Genomic DNA, 27,346 nt, shown 5'->3' with positions numbered 1-27,346 from the left:
AATTTTCATAAAAATCGTGCTGTGCAATTTTCAGAAATACCCTTATTTGTAGTTTACAGTCCTATGTATTACTATGGTCGATCTGGAAAATGAAAAAAAATTCTTTCACTATAAAATTTATTTAGTGAAACAAATGATATGGCAGCTTATTAGGCATATATTTGAGATAACTTCTCATGAAATTTTGAAGAAAGTTGGCCTGAATAATTTTAAGTAACAAATACAACACACTACAAATGCTTTTGCAAATTTTTATTTTAAATATATTACATAATATTTAAGCTAAATTTTTGTACCAATTATAATCATTTTTTTATTTATTTATTATTATAGGGGCGCTATAACTCTTATTTTTAATTAAATTTTTTTCGTTGTTATATACTCTAAATAACTTAACGTTTTTTTATTTCATTTAATTTATTAATTTTTAAATTTTTACTTTGAACTGAAAGGGTAAATATTTTAAGTGGGTTTAAAATTAACCACAATTTTTTAATAATTTTTTTTTATTTTTTTTTAATTCATATTTGGGTTTTTTTTTTAATTTCATTGCGGGTGCTTTTCTTTATTTACCCTTTTGGTTTCAGGATTTATATATATTTTTAATTACTTTTTGGTTCATCGTTTCACTTGGTAGTTATTAACTAGGAATTAGGAGAGATTTTTAATTATTATTATTATTATTTTTTTTTTCATTATTTGTTCGTAGTTATGTTTAGGTATTTTTTTTTTTTTTAAATTTAAGCTATAGAAAAAGAAGGAATAGTTTTGCCGATTTTAGAACCAATTGGTCATCCTCGCCAAAAGTCGTTCCTGAAAACACGAGTTTTCATTTTTTAATTAACACTATAAAGTAGTTCAGTTCAGTACAGTTCCATAAATTGTAACAGTAGCGACATCTAACGGGAAAACCAAAAGGTTTTCATAATTTTAATTTTGAAATATTTTATTAGTTAGTTTTTTTTTAATATCGGCGGTTGTATTTACTTATTTACTTATTTATTTATTTACTTAATTTTTTTTTTAGTTTTTAGTATTTTGTTTTTGAAAAAAACCGTAAGGGACTTTTATATACAACGGTCAGTCGCCAGTGAATCGCGGTTTGTTTGTTTTTTTTAACAAATGTTTTTTTTTTTTTTAAATACAAAAATCTTAGATATCACTGTCCTCTTCAAATAATATAGAAGAGGCTTGACAATCACAGGCCATACTCATATAGTCCAGGTAACAATATATCTTCTATTCAACATATACCTATATTTACAATTGAATTTTATTTATTTATTTACTTATTAATTAGTTTTTTTATTTACCTTAAATCTACGAAACAAAATTAAAAACGAACATCATTTATTGTTGCTCATTTTTCAGTTTAAAAACATTATATTTCCAACTTAGGCACTGGGCTATTTTTTTTATTCATATTTTTTTTGTTTTTGTTTTTTGTTTGTCAGGCAACAAGAAACGTGCCACACTATTTAGCATTTATTTATTTATTTTATTTACTTACTTGTTTATTTTATTTATTCAGAGTCAAAGTATGCAAAAAGCGTGTGGGTTTTATTTTTTTTATGTTTTTACTTATAAGCATTTTTCTATTAGAACTTTTTGTTTATTTTCGCTTATATATATTGAATCGTGTTTAAAAAATAATTTTTTAAACACTTATATATTATCGTGCCATTTTATTTTCTTCTAGTCAAAGGTTATTTATCATCGTATTTTGCGTATTTAATTTTAATTTTTTGGTTTTTTATTTTCGTTTTTAACTTTAATAATTATCGAAGACGAATAAAAATGTGTTAAATTTAAATTAAACTTCGATAATTATTAAAGAGTGTTAATAATTATTATTAAGCATTTTTTTGTTTGTTTTTGTGAGTACATCAAATTTTTATACCATATATTACGCTTATTTTAGTGTTATGTATATATTTTTTAGAGAGAGTTAATTTTAGACACATCGTACAACTCACAGTATAGGAGCTATTGCGTTTTTACAATTTTTCTATTAATTTCGTTTTTGTCATGATAAATAAATGTTTCTATATATTTGTACAGGCGCACGACGTACAAATCGCGTCATATTGTACTATATATATATTATATATTAATCCCTTTAAATCTAATTGTCTATAGTCTTATTCGCAGTTATCCTATATTAAACAACAATTTTATTTATTATTTCTTAATAATTTTAATCCTTTTTGCCCTAAAATATTAACGATAACACGTTTTTGCATACCTAGCTCCTCATATATTTTTGTTGGTTTATTTTTATTTTTTTTTTGAAATTTTTATTATACATATTTTTATATATATTAATACGTAGATTGTCTAAATGGCTATACTATAACCAATTTTCAAATTTCAGTGCCGTTAAGTGTGTATTTATATATATTAATTTTGTTATCTTGGTATTCTTTTTCCAGCAATATTTGCAAAGAAATAATGTGGTTTCTTTTGATACCTTCCGTATCATGGATAACTTTTTGTAATACAATCTTGGTTGGCTACCGCTGGGCCACAATTTTAGGTCACATTTATTTTAGGTGAATTTTTTTTTATCGAAAGCAGACAACTATATATTTTTGGTAACCCTTTTTTTAATTAAATTTAATTTTATAACTTATAACGATTATCGCGAATTAAATAAATTAATTATTTACATAAAAACAATATTTCACCAGTTCCTATTTGTTTTTGTTAGAATCGAGAAATAAATCTCGAATGTTTGTTTTTTAAGGAACTTCGAAATTTTTGGTGTATTTTTTTCGAAGTTATATTGAAGGCGTATTTACAGGAAAAAGTCGCAAAGCACTGCACAGCGTGGTTCTTTTTATTTAATTAACTGTACCCTATTACTTGTCTTTATTTTTTTTTAATTGCTTATAGTCTTAATAATGTTGTTGTCTGTTGTTGTTTGTTGTTTATTTTTATTTGCGGCGCGAAAATTTTACGAAAATTGTCGTTGCATGAATAGATATTAGGCGTTATTTTAAAATCAACGAAATTATGAAATTGTTTGAGCGCGTTTGATGTGTGTTTTGTGTGTATGTGTTTTACGTGTTACGTGTAGATCTGTAGCAGCCCTGATGGGGATTCGATTTGCGAATATTTTTATATTTATTTATTTATTTATTTATTATAAATGATGTTATTTATTTTTTGAGATATCAATTTATTTTTTTTCCCTCTTAACGTGAATTATACGATTGACTCAAAACTGGGCTTGATTTCTTTGAAGCTATGCTCGTTTAAACACGATTGTAGTTTTGTGCAAAATTTTCTCGTATTATTTATTATTTAGGGGGATTTTTATTTATTTATTTATTATTTATTAAATATATCGAAAACCGAAAAAATTCACTCGTTCTTCTGACACTTTTGACCCAATATTAATGAAACAAAGGATTATAAGGATAAAAGGATGGGGTTATTTTAAAAAGGTGTTCTATTATAATAATTTAGTAACAATTATTTGTTTATTATATTATTTTTTTTTTTATAAAATTCGCTACTCTTTTAATTGTTTTATACTTCAAAAATATATTTTTTTTAGTTGCTATTCGCGTCTCTCTCTCTTTCTCTAAATTTCAAAAATCCCCTGAAAAATTGATTAGTTTAATTTAATTGATTAATAATTTAGAATGTCCTCATAATCGAGCTATATATTAAAGCTATAAGTGCCGAAAGCCATGTACGAGAAAAATTATTGCAATATTTTAATTATTGATTTAAATTGTGAACGCCTATATATATATTCCAAAAAATGTAGGAATGAGGAAATAGAAGAAAGAAAAAAATTTAATGAATTATTTTGTAGGCACAGTGTTTTTTTTTTATTTTTTTTTTCACGTAGAATTTAAAATTTGAACCTTGTAAAGGTCATAATTTACTTATTTTGCGTTAGTTCCTCCCCCCTCTACTATCTCGACAAAAAAAAGAACATTTCAAAAATTTCCAAAAAGAACATCGAATAACGAGAGAGATTTTGTTTCGAAAGATTGGGAAAGGGAATTAAAGGTAACCGTCCGCGTTTTTAAATCGGTTAGTTTCATTATTTATTTCTTCCGTGTTGCCGCGATGAATGTTAAAAGTTAGGATTAATCTCGCGGACCATGGACGATATACGTATCTATAGATTGGGTAATTGGTGGCCACCGTTATAAGGGTCACGAGAGGTCAGATGAACGAGTAAGGCCCGTCAGTCAGGGCGCTACAGAGCAGCAGTCAAGAATTTTCCACCTTCATCTGTTCGCCACGATTAGGCTTGTACTCTAAACCCGGGTCGAATTGAAGAAGTACAAATACCTAAAGAATATTATTAGGATTAATATATTTTGACGTAATTTCTTTCCAAAGGCGTTACTTGCCATATCAGTGGGTAGGAGGGTGAATTCTATAGGCGGGTTGGTAATGACGTAACGCTTGGAGGATGCCTCGCAGGACGAACTCGTGTCCCGAAACCTGTAGAGGCCGATGCATAGCATTCCGTAGTTCCTCAAAGCGGAAACGAATAGGTCTCCGTACTTTCCCCCTTCCTGCTCCAGGGTCAAAGAATATTCATTCTCAAATTTTAAAGTATACTCTAAACTACTTTTGTTTGCCCGTTATCCTGTCAATTCACCCTGACAGTAAGCTAGGCAATCAAACGAAAGGCTTCCTGATCCACGAAGGTATTCTTCGAGAACCACGAAACCTAAACTGAAACGATATATAGATATACCCCAAACTGGGCTAATGGTCCGTCATAAAGCGAAATCTGTCCAACGCGACATCTGTCACGGTTCGAAAGAGTTTCGGGCGTGCTGTATCCTCCTCGGAGACCGGCACCTTCGGCCAGAATAAGCTCGAGTTCGGGTGTGGCTCCACCCGTGATCAGTGAGCGAATTAATGTTAACGCGTTGGCGTTGAAGTACGTCTGAAAAACCAAAGAAGTAATTGTAGTAAGTCTGCTGAAGGGTATAGACTATAGACTTAATGGATACTCACCGTACTCATAAGGGAATCTAAGACACTAACAGCAAAGGCGGTTCCGCACGCGAACGGCTGCGTCAAGTAAAGTTCGGTATCAGGGTCGTCGTCGTCGTCTTGATCCAAGAACTGGACGTTTGAATCATTTACTACCAAGGAAGAAAAACGTATGTTACTCAAGATCACCCCACAACCCCTTACCATCTTCATACCTAGCTCCGTTATTAACGGTACGTTGGTTCCATAAACCGAACCTCTCCTCTGCAGGACAATTGGGCTTCCCATTGGTGAAAATCCTTCTTGTCCACCATGAGCGGGGTCTAGTTTTAAAATTAAAGCATCGTAAATCATAAAAACAAAATTGTGCTTTGTGAAGATTGTTGACAATTACTGTGCGTTAAAACTCCGATGGTATCATCGAAAGTCATAGCTTTGATGTTCAGCGATGCGAGGATGGCTTCCTTGTCCGCCAAGGTGGGGTCGTCGCTGCTGGGAATTTTGGCAGAAAGTATAACGCACATATCGCAAAGGTTGATGTTGACCGCTCGAAGGTCCGCTCTGCTCAAAGGTGACCCCTAATTTGGAAAAAGGTTTGGTAAGATAAGTCTTCAGGGAGACAACATTTGGTCTTACATTGAGAACGGATATTTTGGGTAGATTCTGTAACATTCTCCACTCTCGTCTTAGATAGTCGACATTTCCCACTATGACGACATGCTTGAGTTCGTGATAATGAAAGTTGCTGGCTCTCAAAGGCATGACCAGGTTTCTCAAGCCAATAAGAGGAGAATCTGGATCGGCGAATAAGCACACGACCACGTGTCCATTAAGGACCGTCATGGCCGCTTGGTTTCGATCCTAAATAGTTTAAACGCGTTACATGTTGTTCAACGTCTAAAAAGGGTGGTAATTCTTTACCAGTATACTATCTTCTATGGCCCTGGCCGGGCACCAATGAAACATTCCCGTCGAGTCGTATTTCATCTCTGTCTTTTCAAAGTCAAAGTCTTTGGACTGGTCGTCAGCCAGACCAACAGATATCCCAGAATTGGCTGACCCGTTAGTTCCCGTTGGTCTACTAGCAGGCCTGATATATAGCATATACAAGAACGAAACGTCATTTACGATTTTGAAATTATATCTTTTAGGTTGGTAATCACTACCCCGTATGGAAGCGGCAATAATTTCATAGCTTTTGCCGTGAAATTAGGATATATATGAATAAATTTGGTCTGAATAAGCCAAAAACATGCCAGAAATATTTTATATTCCATAAAGGATAAATAAAGAAGTTGGTAATAGGTTTTCAAAAAAATTGTGGGACTTTTAAAAATCTATCATCTATGGTTAGGGTTTTTCTTGACTGGTGAAAATATTCAGCATAATCAAATCGAGACAATTTGAATATTTTTCCCAGATCATATATAGTTTAAAAATCGGTAAGCATATGTAAATTAGCTAGCCAACATAGTTTCGACATTTGAATCAGAATTTTCATCTTTTCTGAGTCTATTGTGTGGAAACTATGTTGTTTAATGTGTTTCACTTTTTTTTAGAATATATTTATAATGTGAAATAAGATTCGAGGCACGTGGTAATAAGTATAAAATTATACTAAAAATACTATGAAATCTATTAAAAATTCTAACTAATTTCAAAGATAAGGGTAATGTGTGTAATTTAGTTTTTTTTATTATGCTACACATAATTTATATTGCAATTTGAATGCGTCTCATGCAAAAGCCATGACCAAGCGGACGGAAGAAGTTGAAGTGGCATTCCGTAAATTAAGACAATTAATTTAATAATTAAACTTAAGGAAATTAGAAATATTGAAAAATAAGTCAAAAGGCAAGAATAGTCTTGTTCTAAACCTTACCTCATTTTTTTTAATGTGTAAGTCAGTAAGATTTTTACCAATTTTAAAGAGTGTGTGTTTTAATATGCCTAAAACATTCATATTATAAACCTTCACGTTATAACAACCGCACGTCACTCAAAATTTCATAGCACTGTTTAAAACTAGACGCGCGGTTATAGTATACCAAGGTCACTGAAAATTTCACCTAGAGCCACGTGACTTCAACAAGAGGGAACCCGCAAGCTCCGAAGTTACGTCACACTTATCGAAAAGGGGGTGATAAATAATGTATACCTAAATATACAACCTTTGCATGACCTTCCTAACTACGTGCTATTTGAACCTAAGCTATAAGTTCGAAGTTTTCTCCCAAGGTAATTTGAACAAATTGATGAATATTGGAAGTAACACAGAATATTGAATGCTGTGAGTTTATGTTATCTATCAGCCACTTAGTATTAAGGTGTGTTACAGTTATTTGTGTTTAGTTACTAAGTTTAATTACATAAAGGAGAGATAGTTTGTGAGCGTGGCAAGGGAGTTGTGCTAAAGTGTGTTGAATTTGACTCATTCTGAACATAGGGATTTTGATTAAAATGCGGAGTTCTATGTAAATTTTGGGTGAAAATGAAACAATGTTTATGCATCATTTTTAATGAATGCACATTGGGGAACATAAGCTTATTTTGAAGAGAAATTCGGAGCCTACATTGTTTCATTTTTGGTTTACAAAGTCTAGACAATTTTAATAATGTCGTGGTTATTCAAACATTAAGTACTATAGAATTTTTTAAACTACGACGACAAATGAAAATTGAGGTATAAAATTTATGAAATAAAAAAAAATAAATATAGATAAAACTTGCATAATAAAGTGAGATAGAAATAGTGGCATACATGAGCTTTTTTACTTCGTAGGCAAGGTGTAAGCCAGCATACACGTCGGGTGCGGCGGTCCTAAGGCCCGGGGGTGTACCAGACACAGGACTGACAGATTCGGCAAAGATAGAAAAAAAAAGAAAATATGACCATAATTTCGATTGAGCTCGTCTTTTTTCCGATTCAATTTGAAATTTTTAATTGTTCGGGATTCGGAAATGTCTTTGATAATTTTAATTTAGTTACGCCATATTTAATTACGTTTAAAGTAGAATAATCGGCACGGGTATAATGAAGAAAGTGCTAATTTTGTCCCGTTATCGTGTGACAAGCAAAAAATACTTTTACAGGATACAGAAGGAAGAGATTCACAAGGAATAATAAAAAAAACCCAAGCAAAATACCAAAAAAAAAAAAAACAAAAAAAAAGCGGCAACACTCATTAATCGTTGCATCCTAGAATGACGGATTGTAATTGTTTAAACTCAAAATAATTTTAAATTCAAAATAGAACATTTTACGGTATTACTAGCTAAAAAAAAATTAATCATCTTGTGTCGTGTGCAAGATGGGTAGCGCCATTGATGAATACTGTGTTAAATTGTGTTATGAACCACGTTGGTGTGAGTGATGACTGATGAGCGTGAAACGCTTTTCATGACGCGTACGAAAAATGCATGCAGATGATGAGTTTCCAACTCTATCATCGTAGATACTGCTCGTGTGATTCCCAAACGAAAGCGCACAGTGGTTGAGGTCCAAATTTAGTAAGTTGTACAATTTCAAATTTATTTTAGTTAGTTTTTAAAACAGAATGAAGGTTCATGTAGGCTGACTTCCAAAGAAACCGATATCTAGACTAACCGAGAATCTAGACTAACAATGTCCGGAGCGACCATGCTGATTTCTGAATCCCAACTGGGGTAAAAGTTGGATAGGTTCTAGCTAACTGAAAGAGTTGTCTCTTTTCGATGGAAGTCGGCCTTAAAGCAATGTCTACTGAATCTTCTTTCAAGACAGGTTGACCTTTCAACCCTGGTCGTCATTTAAGGGTTTTAGGCAGTGTTGCGTCATGATGTTGTACCTCAGAAGCGCTTTTGACGCCGCGTTGTAATTATTAATTAAGAAGCTTGGGTGATGAGTGACCATGATGAAAATGGTTGGACAAATGCTATAAATGTTTTACCTCGGGTTGGGGCCGCCTGCGCCCGCCGAGCGACCTCTACCATTGGGCGATACTACCGCCACGGCCGAAGAGTTGGTTACGCTAGGAGGATGGGGTTTAGCGTGGTTTCCTCGTCGATGTCTTGCCATACTTTGTTGGGAATGTAACTGGGTAGCTGAATCGTGAGAAAAATAACCTGTTAATATTTTAAAAAAGATAATTAAGCAACACGAACCACCAATTTGTACAGTGAAGCTATCATAATGAAAAAGCGCTATAAAGCCGATCGTTCCGTGTAAGATCTACCATGCTCCGAGGGTGTAGAAATCTTAATGTTCTTGAAGATATTTAACTATTAACAAACTCCGAACACAGAGCGTAATTAACTTCATCGGAGAGTGGTAGATTTCAACAGCGATATTGTACTGTACACAATAATTTAGCTTGCAATGGGCACATAGTGGCTGGTTCACACTGTTATAAATAATGTTGCCTGTCGTACACACTTCGAACTATGTTTATACGGGTTACACGATTGTGATATGTGGGGAAATTAAGTCTATCTTGCGCCATACTTGATTTACTTAGTGTTAATCGAAATTAAATTGTTCTTTTCGTTGGTAATATAACTTACTCGGTTCAACGATATCCTTTGCGTTATCAGCTGCTAATAAAAAACGTAGGAAAAATGTTTTAAACAATAATTCAACACTAGAAGCTTAAATATATATAAATACAACGTGTAAGAATTGGAAGTATCGAAAGATAGAGAGTGCGTTTAGTATTGGTTATTAGTGATCGAATGATGCTCTAAATTTATATTAATTTAACAAACATGCGAGACACTTTAAATAAATTTAAAACTTAGTTCCTATCTCATTTCTAAACTGGTTACGACTGGTTTAACTCCCAGGAATTTCAGAAATACCCATTTTTAACTAATAAGCGATAGTTAATTCGCATTTTGTTTTAGTATTTCCAACGATTATTTCAGATAAAATCTCAACTGCGCAGTCATATTTTAACTATTTTAGATTACTCTACAAGTAACTCGCCACTAACTTTTAAAGCTCTTTACTCTTAACTTAGTCCCTAGTTACACATCACATGCTTTTATGCGCACAAGTACTTTCTTGTCAGTATTTAGCTTGATAATCGCTGGAAATTATTTTTTAGCAAGTGTAACGTGTTCAGCACTAATAGAAAAATCTTGAGCTTGTGTTTGTTATTTTTTGAATGAGGAGTGAACATTGAGAAGACCCTTTAATTATGTCTTGCCAATTTTGTTCACGACTTCGTAGTAATATTGCCAGTGAGCACGTATGAAAAGGAAAAACGCAGAGACCGCAATCGGCGCAACAGAGAGGAAAGTATTCTTTAACGGATCACGTATCGTCTGGCTCCTCGGCTGTGCGCCGAGGTAGGTGCGCGTGAGAGAGATATCAGGCTGTTCCGTTATAGTTACCTTCCATCTTTGATTCTCCTTCTTATAAGTGCTCACTGATTTTGCTAACTATTTGTGAGGTATGCGTTGCTATAGCCACGCCATTGTCACAAAACAAAGTTATTTTTGTTCACTACTCATCCATAGTCAAAATTTAAGGGAATTATCCAAGTTAAAATAGCGAAAAATTGTTTGTATATGGTTCTTATAAGGCATCCAATCGATATATCGAATTTAAAAATTAAAATTTAGCCTAACACTGAAGGAATTAATATTAAAAAGTTAAAAAAGTAACGGGGAAAAAATGAGGTGGAAGGTATTATTTAAATAACGTGACTTTGTTGAATTTTGTTTCGCTACCTCTCAACTTGACTCTTTTGGGTATTTCTGGTGGTGTAAAGGTTGGAATAGTGGAGTTATGGAGATTGTCATCTGAAAAAACGGTTCATTTATTTCAGATTAATTCAACACAATTCATGGACAATAAAATTAACATTCCTCTAAAACTAAATTTCTTCATAAATATATATTCTCCAACCAAGAAAAAGATTAACCTCGTTTCTAAAGCTATATTACTAATAGTAAAATGTCGAAATACGCATGCTGCTTACGGCTCTTTATAAATCGCAAAAAAGCGTCCAGTACTGCTTACTTTTATAGCTAAATTATATATCTACTTTCATCAACTAAATGCAGATAAATTATTTAGAATATACCAAGTTAAAGTATTTATTTATTTTATCTTTAATCCGAACCATGCTCGTGCAATTTAGTTCTTGATTTAAATTTGAAGCAAGCCATAGGAGTCGGAAATTGAACTCTATGACTGACTATAAATGTTCACCTTAATCTTAATACTCAATCGTAGATATTTTAGGCTTAGTTTTATACCGAATTTCACTTATAAGGAAATGTAATATCGCTTGGGATTTTAATTACTCTGTTTTTAAACCCCATGCGCATGTAATAATTAATTTAACCCTACGATGAATGATTAAACAAAATCATGAAAATATGAAAGTCGTGATAAAGTTGTGGTTAGTGTGAGGCAGCCACAAATAGTCCCGTTTAGCTTGAACGAAGTGATTTGATCTATTTTTTGTTTGTTTCATTCGATGGTTGCCTCATCACGCAAAGCCAAACGAAAAACAGTGATTTCGGAACATTTGAGAAACGTTCGTGCTGTGTTTATCACTATTAAGCCTTTTCCATGTAACTAGGAGTGAAAAATACAGGGTACAACATCTCGCTTTTCTGCGACTGCGCTCTAGGCGCTTTGGGAACAGAGAGTGGGCAGAGACGGCTATGTGTCAACCCCTTTGTATGTCTCGATACTTAGGGTTGCCTACCCCCTATTTTAAATCGAAAAGGCTTATTGTGTGGGTGTAATTTGCTCCTTGATACCTTCTTAACAGGCGTGATATCATCTAGGTTTATATTCAATTTTAGAATAGGTTCAACTAGCAGGAACATTTCCCATATAATTAATGTTAAAACGTAATAAAAAACCACGACGGTAGCATTCTGCTGCTAATATCAGCCAAAATATATATATACAAAATAAATAAAATTATCTCCCCCATTTAATAATAACTAAGGATCCGAAATTAGTACGCCACCTACAGACAAACAACAAATTTACTTTTGATAGGGGTATTTACAAAAAAAAAAGTTTTTACTTTATCTACTCAATTACGAGGAGAAAAATTTACAAAGAAATAGGAAAAATTATGACGTACTTGCCCTACCTACAACTTGGACTGCTCTGACTCCTTTCTTAAACAGGGCCACTGGCAGCAAAAGGGGTAGAAAGAGAGAGAGAGAAATGGCGGGAAGCGTGATTGTAGAGCCGCATTGGGTTAAAGAGGTCAGAGGTGTTAGTTAACAGCTTACCCTTCTAAATGGACAACACTAAGACATTCTATTCTACTCTTTTATTAATCCTATTTGAGGGTATGTGCTTAAGCTTTCATACGCGGGCACCTTGTCCTCAAGTCACATGACGACGGCGCAACCGTATTTGCCAGTTGGCTAATTAGGGCGACAGTGTACTTGAAGACAATTCACCCGCACAGTGGTTATTGCGTTGGAGAATTATCGAAGCTTCTGTGGCGAGATCTTGCCAACACCCCCTTCTAATTTTACTAATAAAGCACGTGGAGATTTTTTAAACTATTTTTAATTCAGTTGCGCGACTCGCGATCTGTGAAGTTTCGAGTGACTTTTGGTTAAATTCAATTGGCGTTTGAAGGTAATATGTTAAAACCCAAAATGTATTAAAAATAACACCATGCACTATATTCTAGTACCAAAACCATTTCCTACTACCTAATTTCGGCTGCTTTTATCGTTAAATGTATTATAGTTTTTTCTCGTTATTAAGATGAAAAATAAATGAATTTGTATAAACTACAATTATGGAAAGAAACTAAGCCATAGTTGAATAATTTGTGCAATTGTGAAATTTCAAGTGCAGCGAATTTCTCAAAAGCAGCGAGACTCCGCGATTAATTTCGGGGCCAACGCCGAGCACAAAATAATCTCATTTGTTTTTATGCTTTGGAAAAAGTTAAGAGCAGTAAAAGGAATGCAAAGAGAAAACTCGCGATCATTAAGAAATCAAATATGCTGGAAATGTTGCTCGATGAAAATGTTAGTTATGAAAATGCTCACGTGCTCTCGATTTGAAAATCCTATTATATATAGTTTCCATTTTTTTATAATTTTTTTTAAATATTTTCAAGAGAAAATGGAAAGCTAAAACTTTGCGATGCAAAAACAAATCTTAGGAATCAAAGTGTCGCACTCACAATTTTTGCACTTGCACTTCTTGATTACTTTTTCGTCTTTGATGTCATCGTGGCAATTTTTACAGTAGTACCATGCCCTATGAAAAATAAGCAACGTTGTTAAAACAGGATGTCAACTGATGATTACTAAGTAGACATTAAGTACCTTTTGACTTCATCGGCGGACTGAGCGATGAAGAAGCCCTGAGTGTTTGGCTGAATCTTCACCTTCTTTTTAGGGTTAATGGTTATTTTTGAGTCTGTCCCGTCTTCGTTGTGTACCTCGATGGCCAGCAGCAGGAGTTTTAGTTTGACGAAACATAACCTTTAATAAACAAGCGTGATTAAGGAGATGATTGCTAATTCGGACAATGTTTTTCTTACTCCGCCGCTTGAGGAAAGGTCATTCCTGTAAAGGATGGCGATAAATTCTCCGTGTACATTTCCATGCCCGTACCACAGAGGTAATCGTTCTGCCAAGCGGGCATATCAGGCGACGTTTTATAGGACCGCATGGCGAAAAGGTTAGCCATCATTGTGGAAAATCCGGGAGCAAGGCAGCTTTGTGCGATGAAACCCAGTTTCAACTCCGACACGCAGATAACGTCATCGCCTCGTTTCCAATTCCAACTAGGAATGTTGAGTAGATATGCCTGAGGAAATGAATAAATATTATTAACAATTCAAGAAGAAATCGATAAGTTTTCATTCATACTGACTTTATTGTGATACTGCATTAGCTGTATGATGACTCGAATATCGTCAGAGTAGTTCTTGATAGAAATGACTCTCATAATGTTCGCTGCATCCTCAGCATCAGGATCCTGGCAATATTTATTGGCTAGTACCAGACAGGCGTCGGCTTCGTGCACCTACGTAATAAACATTCGTGTAAAGACTTTAAATACATTTAAACTAACGTAGTACGCTGTACCTTCACTCGTTGTAAGTCAATTGGACTCATGACAGTGCCCTGGAAAAACTCCACCGTCGTAAAATGCCTTTTGATCAGACCTTCTAATTCCAAGTCGGGTGGTTTTCTTAAGAAATAATAATTTTGACAATAAGTGCCTAATAGATTTTAATCTCATCACGCAAATCCCATCTACTATTTAACTTAAGTGGTAACGCCCATTTAGAGTATCGTTTACGTTTAAGGAAACTCAAAAGGAAAGAGTCAACGCCCCAATATTTATCTAAGTTTGTTTTTCATCGCGAGACGGTCGTGTTTGCCTCGTTGCCTCGACATTATTTGTACCTGTGCAAGAAGACAACTTCTACATCAACGTCCTCCCTGTCTTCGTGCAAGAAATCCTTGAGGAAATGAGAGACAGATTCGTAGGTGATGTGTCCACAGACGACAATGTGTCTACCCGGCGAATTTGATCGCAAATGCAAAAGAAAAATCATTAGTAAAGAAAGGAAAAGTGAATCAGTGACGCTAACAGTATTTTAGCCATTTAGGTCGAGGGTAAAATAAAGAGGATATATAATAATTTATTTAATTTTTTTTTTCAAAAACTGAATGTTAGTCGGTTACGGTTGGAAAATAATATTAGCGAACAGTGACGGTTTCTTTATTTCCTTCATTGTTTCTCTAAATTAAGCCACGAAAAGAGTATACTACTTAGAAAAAGCTTTTTGTAAACGAATATTAATTTAATAAAATGCTCTACCAGTATTGGTTTATTTTTATTTTTATAAATTAACAACTTCATGCATACACCACAGTTAACAATTACTAGAGCCACCGCTATACTGCTCGGTATTATGTGACGACGAGGTCTCATTTTTTTTTCTCTTTCTTTTTAATCCGTTCCGAAAATAAAATATCTCGTGCAATTTTTCTATCGACATGCAAAAAAGTATAGCAGCTACTTTTGAAAGTGTAACGGCAGTATAGTCAACGTTTTTTTTTCTGTATCCTACAAAAGGTTTTTTTTTTTTGATTCGTTGAGATTTATAAGGAATTTTGTCTTTTCTCCTCTCCTCCTCGTTTAGAATGTTTCGAATTCGCTCAAATAATTAACCCTAACGCTCCTCGATAGATGGCGCAACGCCTAGACTAAGGCCTACCAGCGTGGATAGAGCGGGACATCTATCGACGAACTTTAAAATACTATTTTCTTTATTTTTTTTATCGCGAGTATAAGTCCGCGAGAGATAAAGAAACGAATAAAAATATCGAAAGATGTTTGTTAGATTGATGAAATTAAAAGTAAAATAACATTAAGTTTAACAAAACAAATTTTTTTTTGGACAATTTGATTTAAAATTTTTTATTTAGTTTTTTTTTGTTTCGTGATTAGAGTTTACCTCCTTCCCCGTTCCGACTTGAACGTTCCACCATACTTTGGTCGTGAACCAATCAGGTCTATGATCTCCGGTATGCAGCTAGCAAATACAGCCTGCGAGTGGCCAGAGAACAATCACGTGCATGTTTTAAAGGCAGAATAGATAGTGCCAGCATGGTTTTTTTGTATAATTTTGATATATACTTTTGATTTGCGTGTAACAAAATATTGATTCTCCATATTGAGAAAGAGAGAAAATCTCAAAGGGGGGACCAAAAGTTCGCGTTTATAAAAATGGATTTTGTTTTTGTTTTTATCGTGTCTCCAAATTGTGACAAAAGGGGCTACTTTAATTAAGAGGGTGGATATCTTAAACCGCTTCAACGGTTGGTTCCAATTTGGTGGTCGCAAAAATATTTTCATTTTTGGAACGACGTGTAAATTTGCGTTAGCGTGTTAGTACGTTTCGTAGCAACTCGGTGCAAAAACGTTTCATTTATGACGAAATTGGCTGGGGGTTAGAATCGTTATGGTATTAGCCGATACGAAGCCAAGCACGTGCACGTTTAAAAGGTCAAAGAAGAGAAAACCAAGAATGCCACAGGTGATAACGAAAATAATAATGAAGAAAAAGCAAAAATTGACTAAATATTATTCGGATATTAAAATAAATTCAATAAAAAAAATAACAAAGGATAAAAAAGTTTTCTAAGGATTTATTTTTCCAAATTAAAATATAATTTTATGTCAAATAAACATAAATAAAAATTATACTTTAGTAATAATTCTAATTGACGAAACTCCGCCACCGTCACAAAGCAACCAAAAGTTAGTTTTCATCGCTGATGTTTTATCTTTTATAAATTTTTTGGGTGTTTTTTTTTGTTTTATTTTTATCTCACGATACCTCTTTCCGAGTTCCCGCCTGTACGCTCCGCCATATCTCGACGGGTGCCCGACCAATTCAGTGATTTCAGGGATCCAACTTGCGAAGACAGCCTATTTAGAGAGGTCATCTTATAGGACGGTGGGGAGGACGTGTTATGTATACGAACAATATTCTCTTTCAAACTACAGTCACCGGATATATATGAATATTTTAATGGATATTTTCTAATTAAGACACCGATGGACTCGCTAATTAATATTCATATAATTTGAAAAAAAAATGTTTATATTCTTAAGAAAAACGTTTCCTAGCGAAAATTCTAGCGTTGATCCGAAGTAAAACCTTTGTAAATCGAAGTAGGACCGTACCATAGTTTATCGCATAGTTTATCTAAAATATCCGCTGCGATAAACTACGACGTAAAAATAGCTTTACTTCGAATTTGACGGGCTCAAATGGATGTATTTCACTATAGACACCGAGAAATTTGAAATTGTTCACGAGTGGGTTACGTTAGATAAAAGAAACGCCTCTTATAAATCATTAGAGGCGTTACGCCGAGGCGGTACCATGGGCGTTACCAATTATAGACTCCGCCTCTTACGGTATATGTATCTTAGCTAACCGTAACCCGCACGATTTGAATGATTTTATAGATTTCTTTCATGAAATTTGTAAAGAAACTATATAAAAATAATATTTTAAGAAATAAATAATTCTTTGAATCTGCTGGGAAATGCATGGAAGACTAAAAAAGATAAAGGCACGCCTTATATAGAGCGTCCAAAAATAATTTTCAGTCAACATGTCGCAGGGTTTTCAAAAAAATAATAATATTGGGGAAAAAATTAAAAATTGTCACTCCTCTCGATTTTTTTTTATGTAATAAGACTGGGCATCCAACAAATAAACTGTTTTTTTTTTTGGCCACAGAGATGACATAATAATTGCCACACAAAGAAGTTAGTCAAGCATTGAGTTCAAAGAAATTGACAAATATTGATTGGAGCGGTGAAGGTAGGTGTTTAGTGATTTGTTAGGTGAATGGGTTGGTTTTTTTTTTCTGAATTGTAGATCAGGTAATAGGATTGAAAAGAAATATTAAAAGCGGAGGGTGGGAATCTATAGACCATTGCAATATTCAGCCCTTTCCGTAATTAACTCTAAATTACTTAATAAATTAACGTGATAATTCACGTAGTAATATATATCTTCTGATATTTTTATGTTCTGCGCACACTAAGTTAGCATGCTTCAGTCGCACAAACAGACGAACATCGACTTTTATTCCTTTTTGTATATAAGTATATATTAATTTGATATAACTACATTATCAAAACCATCACCGCTATAATTTAACTACTCGGGCCCTGATTTATACCGTTCAGTTATGTAACCGCCATTACGATAGATTTGGGTGTCAACAAACAAAAGCGAACCCAGCTTTTGGAAGTAAATTAAGACACCCGGTGAACTTTGACCCTGCATGGCAAATAATACCCTAAACCAAATATTATAACCAAATATTTTTCAAACGTAATGGCGGTTCACTTTCGTCGGTATGTCTCGAATAGGGGTATTTAAACGTTTATCAGCGTAATTTCTTGATATCTTATGTTTAAACCACAGGCTGTACCTTTTGCCATGCTCCCGCCTGTATTCGCCGCCATATTTGGGTCTAGTTCCTACTAATTCTATGATTTCGGGAATACAACTTGCAAAGACGGCCTATAGGGATAAAAAAAATGAGTCATAACGAAATTCATCACTGTTGGTTGCGGGTGTTTCGGTTCAGGATGCCCCAATCCTATGAAAAACACGCTATTAGTTAAATTCATATCACAAAATAAATTATATTTCCCTCTAGTTAGTAAAATTAAAACGTTATCAGTTTCGAAAAAAGATTAAACGGAATTAATTTTTAATTTTTTTTTGAAAAAATCGGCTTTGTTCAGACGTCATGCACAAATTTATATTTAATTTTAAAAGTATCGCAAATTTTATTATTATTATTTTTTTTTTATTTTTAATCAAGAAAAATTTAATCGCAATCTTAGTAAAACCGTGAATTAACTACGTTCTAAAACGGCAAAAGTTTTAATTAAAGAAATTAATATTAAATTTTAAATTGTATATCGCATGGTCTTATTTCATATTCAATTCAATAATATATATTTTTAAAGACCGTACGTTATAACGAATGCTTCTAAAATTGGTGCAAAAAATGTAGCTCTCATCATGCTGGGTGTAGATGTGCTTTTTAAAATTTTTAAAAAATGTTATAATAAAATTAAGTAAATAAAACACCATACATGAATGATTGATTGTTATTTTCCGTCCACCTTAACAACGCTATTAACACCTGACAGCTGATACTTATCTAATATTAATATAGGTACACCCTGCGGTATATATTTAGTGTTTGCGTGAATTGATTTGAACCTAATTGACATAAACGGTGCTGATTTCTAAATTCTACTACGTCAATTGCAGATTTCGGTGGGTGACAAAACTACTACTACTACACACTAGTCGAAGGCGTACTAAAACTAGGGATACTACCACACTACGTGACTGTCAAGGTAGAATGTAAAAGACGCGGGACTTTGTGTGGCATTTCGAGTGAACAATACCAGCTAAATGAGTTAATACAATAATATTTTGGATCGACTTTGGTCTACTATACGCTCCTTTCATAACTCGAACCGGCTTCATGACTCATAGCTAGGTCCTTAACAGAAATTTCAAAAAATTAAAAATAGTGAATTTTAATATCTGGTACTTCAGCCATTTCATTTGGCTCACTTATCTTTTACTTTTTCTACTCCTTGTCTACAAAGATATTTTTTATTAACTGGCGTTTGATTTTTTATAATTTTTAGCCTAAATAGGCATTGTTTAGGTGCCAGTCGAAGTCAATTTATATTATAGGCAATTTTAACGTTAGGCCCAGTTGTACAAAAATAGGAAATAGGCTTAAAATGAGTTCAGCGAAATTATATTGTAAAAAAATAGGCTAGTACTACACTAGTACTTTTTTTATGAAATATACTTTTATAATCTATGATGTATTTTTTATTCTTCTTTCTTTCAATTTAAAGGTTTTTCGTCAAGCCGGTTCGAGCAGAAAAGTGCAACAGGTCGGACGCGCCAGACTGTTTTTCTAACGGAATGGATTGTAGCGCAATGAAATATGAAGTATACTAATACTTGCAAGATTACGATACTAAAGACTACAGGACAAACAACCCTGTGTTCCGTGGATATCAACCCTTAAGACGTACAGGGACAAAACGGTAAGTAGGATTGCAATGTAAATATTTCTTTCTCGTGTCCTCATTCCCTAAACGGCAATATGGCGCGATCTTTAGCATGCTGGGATGTTTTGTATGAAATTCGTTACGGTGATGACTAAGTTTTTGAACCTCTAATGCGTCCACTATTAGAGAACCTTTCAGCTAAAAGATTAATAATGCAGTACCAAAAATACCCACTAACCCTTGGTGCTCATGAACGCGGTTATACATATAAAATATATAGAAAAAGTCCTCAGTCTTCCCAAAGAAAAACCAGGTTTAATAACGTATCAGGTTATGAAAAATTACGAAAAATATTTGCTATAACCGATATGAGTAGTGTTGAACCTTATTTATAATACACCAGCAACGTGGTTTCGCGAAACCTACGCCTTTCAAAACTGTAAACACGTAGATATGAGTTCGGAGGCAACATACTAAGATATTTTCATCCTGGTATAGTTAAATTATGATAGTGTCCAAGGTGTGGAATCAAGCGTATTATATTATTTGTTACACCGTCAATGACCTTTCACCTCTATGACGTCACTTTGGGATTTAGTAGCGTGACCTCGTACCTTGAACACTATTAGGCCATAACGTCACTAACTTAAACCAATATAAGTTTCATTTATGGTAGGTAGGAATAACACGCTACAAGCCATTCCTTTTAATTAAAATCACGATATGGCCACGTCCGTTAAAACGCCTTATTATTATCAAGTTACGGCGTTGTTTCCACGTATTTTTTATATAAAAGGCACGTTGTATTTTTGATAATATCATATTATGGCTGGCAATAATTATAAATAGCTACAAGCGGAAACTTGGGTTCTCGAGGTGAGTTATCGGTTAGTGGAGATGCTATCAAAACGTTTGTTAAGAAAACGAACGTAAAAATAAACAAACCTGGGATTCTTTAAATTAAATTAAAAAAAAAACAAATCTATTGGCTACGAAAACACGTATTAGTTATTTATGGTCCAAAATAGTTTTTTTAAAAAAGAAGGCGACACATTTTGGGTGCTCTATACGTTTTTTTAATCGTATCGAAATCTTTCTTCAATTTAAGGGTGTTCAAAAATAATTTTCGGGGGGACAAAAAAGGCTACATTATTTAATTATAGACGCGAAAAATACTCGATCGGAGTTGGTTTGGGGGTTGTTTTAAAAATTTGTTCGCGAAACTATGAGATTTATTCAAAAACGTATAAATATCTGAAGACCCATGGAGGCACTAGCGCTTCGAAGAAATGTTTTTCTTAACGTACTACTTATGGATAGGTAATGTTGGATTGTTCCACTTCTCTCGCCCAGAATGCATTTCGCGTGGCTACATCAAAGATCAGCGATTGGGTATATATATTTCTTACGCACGTTCTTAAAACCATTAACTTAATAGCCAATCGCGTATTGTGACTCTCAAACTTCAAAAGCGAATATTTTCACACTCAAATAATTATTTTCTGTTTACAATCGGATCAATCTATTTAAAAGCGTATTCTTCCTTTCACGTAAATCACGTGACTTAACTCTATCAATTGTTAAAGAGCTTAAATTCAATATTCCAAAACAAAGACTAAACGAATAGTTTGATCATAAGTTCATGAGATATGTTCCATAAGTTTGTCTCTGGATACAAACTGGAGCTTGTCATGAAGTGAAAGAAATAGGTCATAGATTCGAGGTAAAGCGATGATTTCCTGGTGAGGCGCTGTCAAAGGCTTAATAAGTTCAGACTAAATAGGACCTAGATGGAAGTCCTGCAAAATTAACCACCGAGTGTAGGACTTCAATTCTCGCTTCCGTCGTTCTCGAACTAGCTCGAACTGTAAGCATTACGAAGCATAGGTAGTGTTATGCTTATGGAACATATCTTATAAACGTATGATTTGTTGTTTTGTGGCATGGCGAATAGTAAAGCGTACTTAATTTCATCATGGAAAAAATAATACACATGATTACTGACTCAATTTCTTTCGTGACAATTTCAATTATTTCAAACAGGTACTTAAAATACAATCAATACCACGAAACGTATGCGGATAAACACTTAACGCTAAATTAACTCCCCAAGGTTGCGTTTTTGAGTTGAAGAATCAAAATCCGCTTAATGCGAGTAATGAAAGGCTATTAAATTAATGGTCGTCATTAATATATAGTTTAATCTCCACGTTTTAATGCAGAATCGGGGAAAGAATAAGAATTTCCAACAAGAACCAAATTATCGGTTTTTTTAATGCTGAGCGAAATATTTTCATAGCGTCGATGCTGTAAAACGGCTCTTTAATTTATTAATTAACATTAATTATGAAAACGAAATAATTCACACGACGTTGTGATAAATATATATAAAGATATTAGTAATTGGTACGCGCGAATATGTGTCAAAATATCTAATGATAAAAATATTATTTTACTGGTTAAATATACACTCTTTTATCAGCGTCTTTCACAGGGTACCGCCATTTCCGCGTTGCGTTCTATTTGTCGGAAGTAACATTAGGAAATGGCTGGGCCCGGTTAAAGACATCCCGTTTAAAAGAGTCTATAACGTAGTCAAAAAATTGTAGAGTCGCAAAATCAACATTTCTCTCGGCAAAAAGAAAATCGATGATCTGCCTTACGAGTTCGTTCCAAGAGGAAGATGCTTCACGTACAAAGATACCGTCCCTTCGTTAATTCATATTTTAATTGGTATATAAATACCTTTGTCTATGAAGCACACTCGTCCTGAAACGAACAGTATGTTAACTAAATACGGTGTTGTTCTGTTACTACAAAAAGTACTACAAACTATGTACTACTATTTTACTACGTAGATGTCTTCCAATAGAAAAAGGTTAGTTTTAACGCTAGATAAATATCCAGAAAGAATTAATCTAGGAATGTGTGTCGATGGCGACTTACCAATCCTACTAATATGAAGAATACGATGAAGGCTCTCCCACAGGTTGTTTTACAATAGATATCACCATAGCCGACCGTCGACATTGTGACTATTAAGAAGTACACGCACTCCCAGTAGGTCATGGGATTCGGATTTACAAAGTCCAGAGGATCGCCTGAATTTTCGAGCTGAAATCATATGAAACATTTTCTCATATTAATATTGATTCCTGATAAGGGCACCATAGGCCTTTTGTATCATGATAGTGAGCCCTGTATATCCCAACAACATTTTATGCATTGAAATGGTCCAAATACTTACCAGATGAATGATGCCGGCAGCTGTGAGCCAAACACTGATGACAATGGAAACTAGCTGTGCCAATCTTATTGAACTGCTTGTTTTGAGCACATTCAGATATTGTAGTATGTCGGGAACGGTCATTAACCGTAGAGCTCGGAGGAACCGCAGCCCTAACAAATTCCAAAAGTCCCTCTAGTAAATTCTTCTCATAATTAAAGGACACTCTTAATTCTACTGTACTTCAAACCTCAACTCTAACTCTAAGAAAGTCAACTTTTTCTCTTCTAATATTGGGATTAAATTAACTAATTAGTAATTAGTTCTTACCTATCCATGTTCGATCTAGGTATATTGATACGAAGGACGGCGGAATGGTAAAATAATCAACAAAAGAGTATAGTTCCAGCATGAACCACAGTTTGTCGCTGGCCGCGATGAACTGTAAATTACGCCCAATAATTAGTTCATTCTTTAATCCCATGTTATATCATAAGCCAATGCGTGATTACGCCTAGGGTTATGATTATGCATATACAAAAACTTAATTAGACATGCTTATAAATGAAATTAGGACATACACGTATAAAATAGTACACCATAAAAAATATATTCAGTGCTAAATCTATCTGTTGCGTTGTATTAGTTGCCCACGTTTGGCATTTTTCCACGCTGTCTTTCCTGTACAAAAGAAATTCGATAATATGATATTAATATAAGGTTAAATTTTCAATAATTAACCTGTTTTAGTTACAGCGCTATTATAGTTTCCCCATCTTTATTTATTTATAATCAGTTACGGTATTTTGCTACATCAATAAAATTGCACGTGATGCAATCAATGCAATTTCCGCACGCGATAAATTACATCTAGAGTTATTGATATAGCTTTTACGTAAGGCTATTGTTTACAACGCGGTTGCTATGGTTACGCGTTGATTCTCAAATATTTGGTATACCACTAGTCACGCGCATTATCTCGTCACTTGATGGAAGGTGGCGCGAGACAATTTTGACATACAAAATTAGGTCTAAATAGAAGCTGAGATATTGATCTATTAATGTCGTATTCGCTTTAGAATATTAAAACTCAAAATTTGTTGAAAGGTTTGATAGTAAGTGACATAAAAAGAACAAGTATGACACTTCCCTCCTCCCTTTTTCGTAATACTAAATTACATAAAGAGATACACTGTGGGCTACAATGTTTTTCAATACTTCAAGCCCAATGTTAGGAAGGTTTGTTGTGGGTACACATTAGTATTTATACCTATTGACTCTGCGTCACCAGCAGGTGTCATCAGAAGAATTTATGTGGTAAACACATCTTTATTGAGCATCATACATATTCTTGCTATGTTACTCATAGTTTAATCGATGAATTTCGTACGAGCCCTAACATCTTTTGGGGTTCCGAACGCCTAGGTTGCTTTAATTAAACTTTTCGAGAGGATAAGGGGGTAACAGCTTGAGGAAACTTCAATATACAGTATTAAAAGCGAAGCGCTATGCAGCGGAGAACAATTACGAGTTTTCCGTCGAAAGGATCGTATAAACTGCGCTTTAGTCAAAAATTTCATCTAAAATGTTGTAAAATATTATTTTACTGGCGAATTTTAAAGCAATTAAGTGGTGGAACTTTTAATGATTACTCTTTATTAGATTTGTCAAATATACTTCAAAATATATATGTTCCATACGCGACAATAAGTAAGTCGTTCGAAACTAATATATTTATAGCATCATTGTAGATGAAGTTTAAGTTCTACACGCTACTCACCCTGTGGCAGAATTTCCCGTACTTTTGGTTTACGCATTAAAGGAGAAAAATATAGTTTGGAAAAAGGTTATGTTAGTTTTAGGAAGCGGACGTATTAAATAAACCCAATTACAAAATAAACGACCAATGTTATCGATATACCATTATGCCGTTTATAGTTTAATTGGAAAGCAACGATGAACTTGATTGACATTACGTGAATTGAATATATAATTTAATCTATTGGCTACATTAATATCGAAGTTTCTATATAGTTTATATGAGTTTAAGCAGCGCAAATCTATATCTAAATGAGTACGAGCTATCTATAATTCTAGGCAAATTCTAAAGGCCAGTCAGTGTTTGATACTTGATCGATTAATATTGCATTTCTACGAAACCATCGCTGTAAGGCTTCGTGGGAAGCCGTGTATCTGTCGTTTATTGATTATCTATATATGTTTTCATTTCTCTTACAAAATGTCCGTCCCAATTAATGGAAATATCTTGAACAGCTGGAACTGTTGCCTTTATAGTTTGATTGAACTTTATGGGCTATCAAAACTAGTATACATTTTTCGCAAAAGGTATACAGCCTTAACACAACCTGCTGCGTTAATTACACTTTCTCCTAAATTTCGGTGATTAACTCGAGTTTCAGGTCTTGCTTCAAATGAACGTTATTAAACTTCTCAATACGTATGCACTCTAGTACGCGGTAATTGCAGTACGTCTCGAAAGTTTGAAATCATTTCTTTGTATGACTTTGATTTGCGCTTGAAACCGCTAGGTAAATTGCTTTATATTGTATGGCATAACAGGTAAAATATTCCATATGTTTAAGAGTACATGTAGAAACATTAAAGTTTTCTGCAAATTACTTTCACAGCTTGCTTGGTCGATTTTTCGTGAAAAGGGTTATTTTCCATGTTTTACAAAATGTAAACACGATGAAAACACAATTAAGAGCAGGGGATCAGGAGCTTATATAAGCTGAACATGGATATTTTCCATGTTTTTAAAAATCTTATATGTGTAAAAATGATACAACCCAACTTATTTAAGCTGTTCCCAAACGCTATTAAGATGAAAAGTAACTTCTTTAAACTGAACATGCTTATTTTCCATGTTTTTAAAAACCTTTCAAGTGTAAACATGTTAAAACCCAACTTATTTAAGCTGTTCCCAAACCGCTATTAAGATGAAAAGTAACTTATTTTAGCTGTTATGCGAAATTGAAAAATAAGTTAAACTGAAACGCATTTTTACCGCGTACTAGAACGTTTTGCGAATTGTAACCGCGCAATAACGGAGTTTTATCATAGTATATGTTAGGTTAGTTAACGACTTATAAGATTCACGATGGTGTTATGTTATTTTTGTTTAATTTTAGTTAATTGTTTTTGTCTTAAATGCGTTCCTTACCGAGATGCATCGATGAAATATATTATTAATGAGGCTATACTTAGCAGAAACACCAACACCACCTAGAAATAAAAACAGTGATGTTAAGATTCTGTTTCTTTCTTGGTATTTGTCACGGAGGTGGACCGTGGCAGAGAGTCACTTTCAAGGATATAGCCACATTAAACAAACATTTCCCCAATACAGTATTCATCCCCCCATACAAGAGTTTCGGCTTTAATATTTGACAACGATCATTTTTGCTATGATGTGAACGAGTCCTTCGTTTTCGAATATACCCTACCGAAAACTAATTTATATTTTTAAAATTTGAAAAGCTCTTTGACAATAATAATCCTGAAAAGTAAACATAATCTAAAAGGTTTTCCGTTTTACAAATAGACGTTAAACCTTGACATATCTCATAAAAAATAAATAAATAAATAAACGTGAATAAATTAAACGATCTGTTTTAAAATTTATCTTTATTTTATTAATTTTTTTTGGACGGGTACTCGTATATTTTTTAATCATTTAATAATTCAAATTATAAAGATAGTTAATATGTTATTATAAAGGCATAAATAACATGCGTAAAAATTCATGCTATATATAAAATTAGTGTTAGATCGTTAAAAGGAATTTGGTAAATAATAAATATATATGTGTACATAAATGTAGCATTCGAATGCGAACGATGCCTTCAGCAATATGCAAAATTCGTTGTCAACCAAAACACCTGTATGGGAGAGATTTGCGATGGATATAGAGCATTCTTACATAGTATTATAGCTCTTGATGAAAATTTGGATTCTGCCAGTGTTGAAAAAGGAGATTTTAAAGTTTTTAAAAATACGTGAAAAGGGGGGCTTGCTTTTAAAACGTTCCAAGTATTTATCTTAATTTTAAGCTAAATCATACAAGTTAATCGGAAAAATATTCCATAGGAGTTAGGAAGTTAAAGACTGGGTTAATGATTAAGATATTTAAAAATCATTTAATCTAATTGTAAAACTAAATATTCTGAAAAGAGAAATATTAAAAGTTAAGTTTTTTTTAAGTTTAGTTTAGCTCTTGGTTTTTAGGCAGTTAATTCATTTGTAGGCGTTTAAATGATCGAAAAGAGAATGACCTATTGGTTAATATCTTCGATTACTAAGATGGTCTAAAAAAGACGGTATTTTTACAAAGAGGGACGCTGTAAGGAAGGCTTCAGAATTCCATTAAGCTATTTTGTTGACAAAGGAAATTACTTTTGGAAAGCGCTTCGTTCCATAATGGAGAGAGGGATAAGAGTTCCTCGTTAGTGTTCTTGGCGAATAAATATTATCATAAGTTTATAAGATATGCTCCATAAGTTTGACACTACTTATATTTCGTAATATTTGGGACTTTCTGA

The 27,346-nt window shown here is 33.6% G+C and overlaps 1 protein-coding gene across 24 annotated transcripts in view; it reads right to left on the bottom strand.

Annotated features, from left to right (window-relative positions):
• Positions 1-1,144: 1,144 nt before the first annotated feature.
• slo (calcium-activated potassium channel slo) overlaps positions 1,145-27,346 on the bottom strand; it is a 50,303-nt gene continuing 24,101 nt past the window's right edge. Inside the window, exons 2-27 of one of the 24 annotated variants that reach the window (XM_089847607.1) lie at positions 25,969-26,030; positions 24,565-24,585; positions 23,366-23,465; positions 23,115-23,226; positions 22,806-22,957; positions 22,505-22,672; positions 16,317-16,408; positions 14,374-14,484; positions 14,050-14,155; positions 13,835-13,987; positions 13,500-13,768; positions 13,282-13,440; positions 13,137-13,213; positions 12,066-12,116; positions 10,687-10,758; positions 9,517-9,549; positions 8,904-9,057; positions 7,736-7,825; positions 5,896-6,064; positions 5,611-5,835; positions 5,369-5,552; positions 5,190-5,297; positions 4,996-5,126; positions 4,730-4,924; positions 4,377-4,547; positions 1,145-4,314 (exon numbers count right to left, since the gene is read on the bottom strand). In XM_089847607.1, coding sequence (XP_089703733.1) covers positions 4,234-4,314; positions 4,377-4,547; positions 4,730-4,924; positions 4,996-5,126; positions 5,190-5,297; positions 5,369-5,552; positions 5,611-5,835; positions 5,896-6,064; positions 7,736-7,825; positions 8,904-9,057; positions 9,517-9,549; positions 10,687-10,758; positions 12,066-12,116; positions 13,137-13,213; positions 13,282-13,440; positions 13,500-13,768; positions 13,835-13,987; positions 14,050-14,155; positions 14,374-14,484; positions 16,317-16,408; positions 22,505-22,672; positions 22,806-22,957; positions 23,115-23,226; positions 23,366-23,465; positions 24,565-24,585; positions 25,969-26,030 — 3,246 coding nt within the window. In that variant the 3' untranslated portion in view covers positions 1,145-4,233. Of the gene's footprint in view, positions 4,315-4,376; positions 4,548-4,729; positions 4,925-4,995; positions 5,127-5,189; positions 5,298-5,368; positions 5,553-5,610; positions 5,836-5,895; positions 6,065-7,735; positions 7,826-8,903; positions 9,058-9,516; positions 9,550-10,686; positions 10,759-12,065; positions 12,117-13,136; positions 13,214-13,281; positions 13,441-13,499; positions 13,769-13,834; positions 13,988-14,049; positions 14,156-14,373; positions 14,485-15,431; positions 15,524-16,316; positions 16,409-17,934; positions 18,027-22,504; positions 22,673-22,805; positions 22,958-23,114; positions 23,227-23,365; positions 23,466-24,564; positions 24,586-25,968; positions 26,031-27,346 lie in introns of all 24 variants that reach the window. The other 23 variants (XM_089847606.1, XM_089847609.1, XM_089847610.1 and 20 more) reach the window with 23 other exon arrangements.

Source organism: Phalangium opilio, unplaced genomic scaffold (genome assembly GCF_054372755.1).
Source record: "Phalangium opilio isolate 3A_F unplaced genomic scaffold, DU_Popi_V2 ptg000082l_1, whole genome shotgun sequence".
In the NCBI taxonomy this organism is placed as follows: Eukaryota; Metazoa; Arthropoda; class Arachnida; order Opiliones; family Phalangiidae; genus Phalangium; species Phalangium opilio.
The sequence above is the reverse complement of the archived record's forward strand: the minus strand, read 5'-3'. Positions and strand labels throughout refer to the sequence as shown.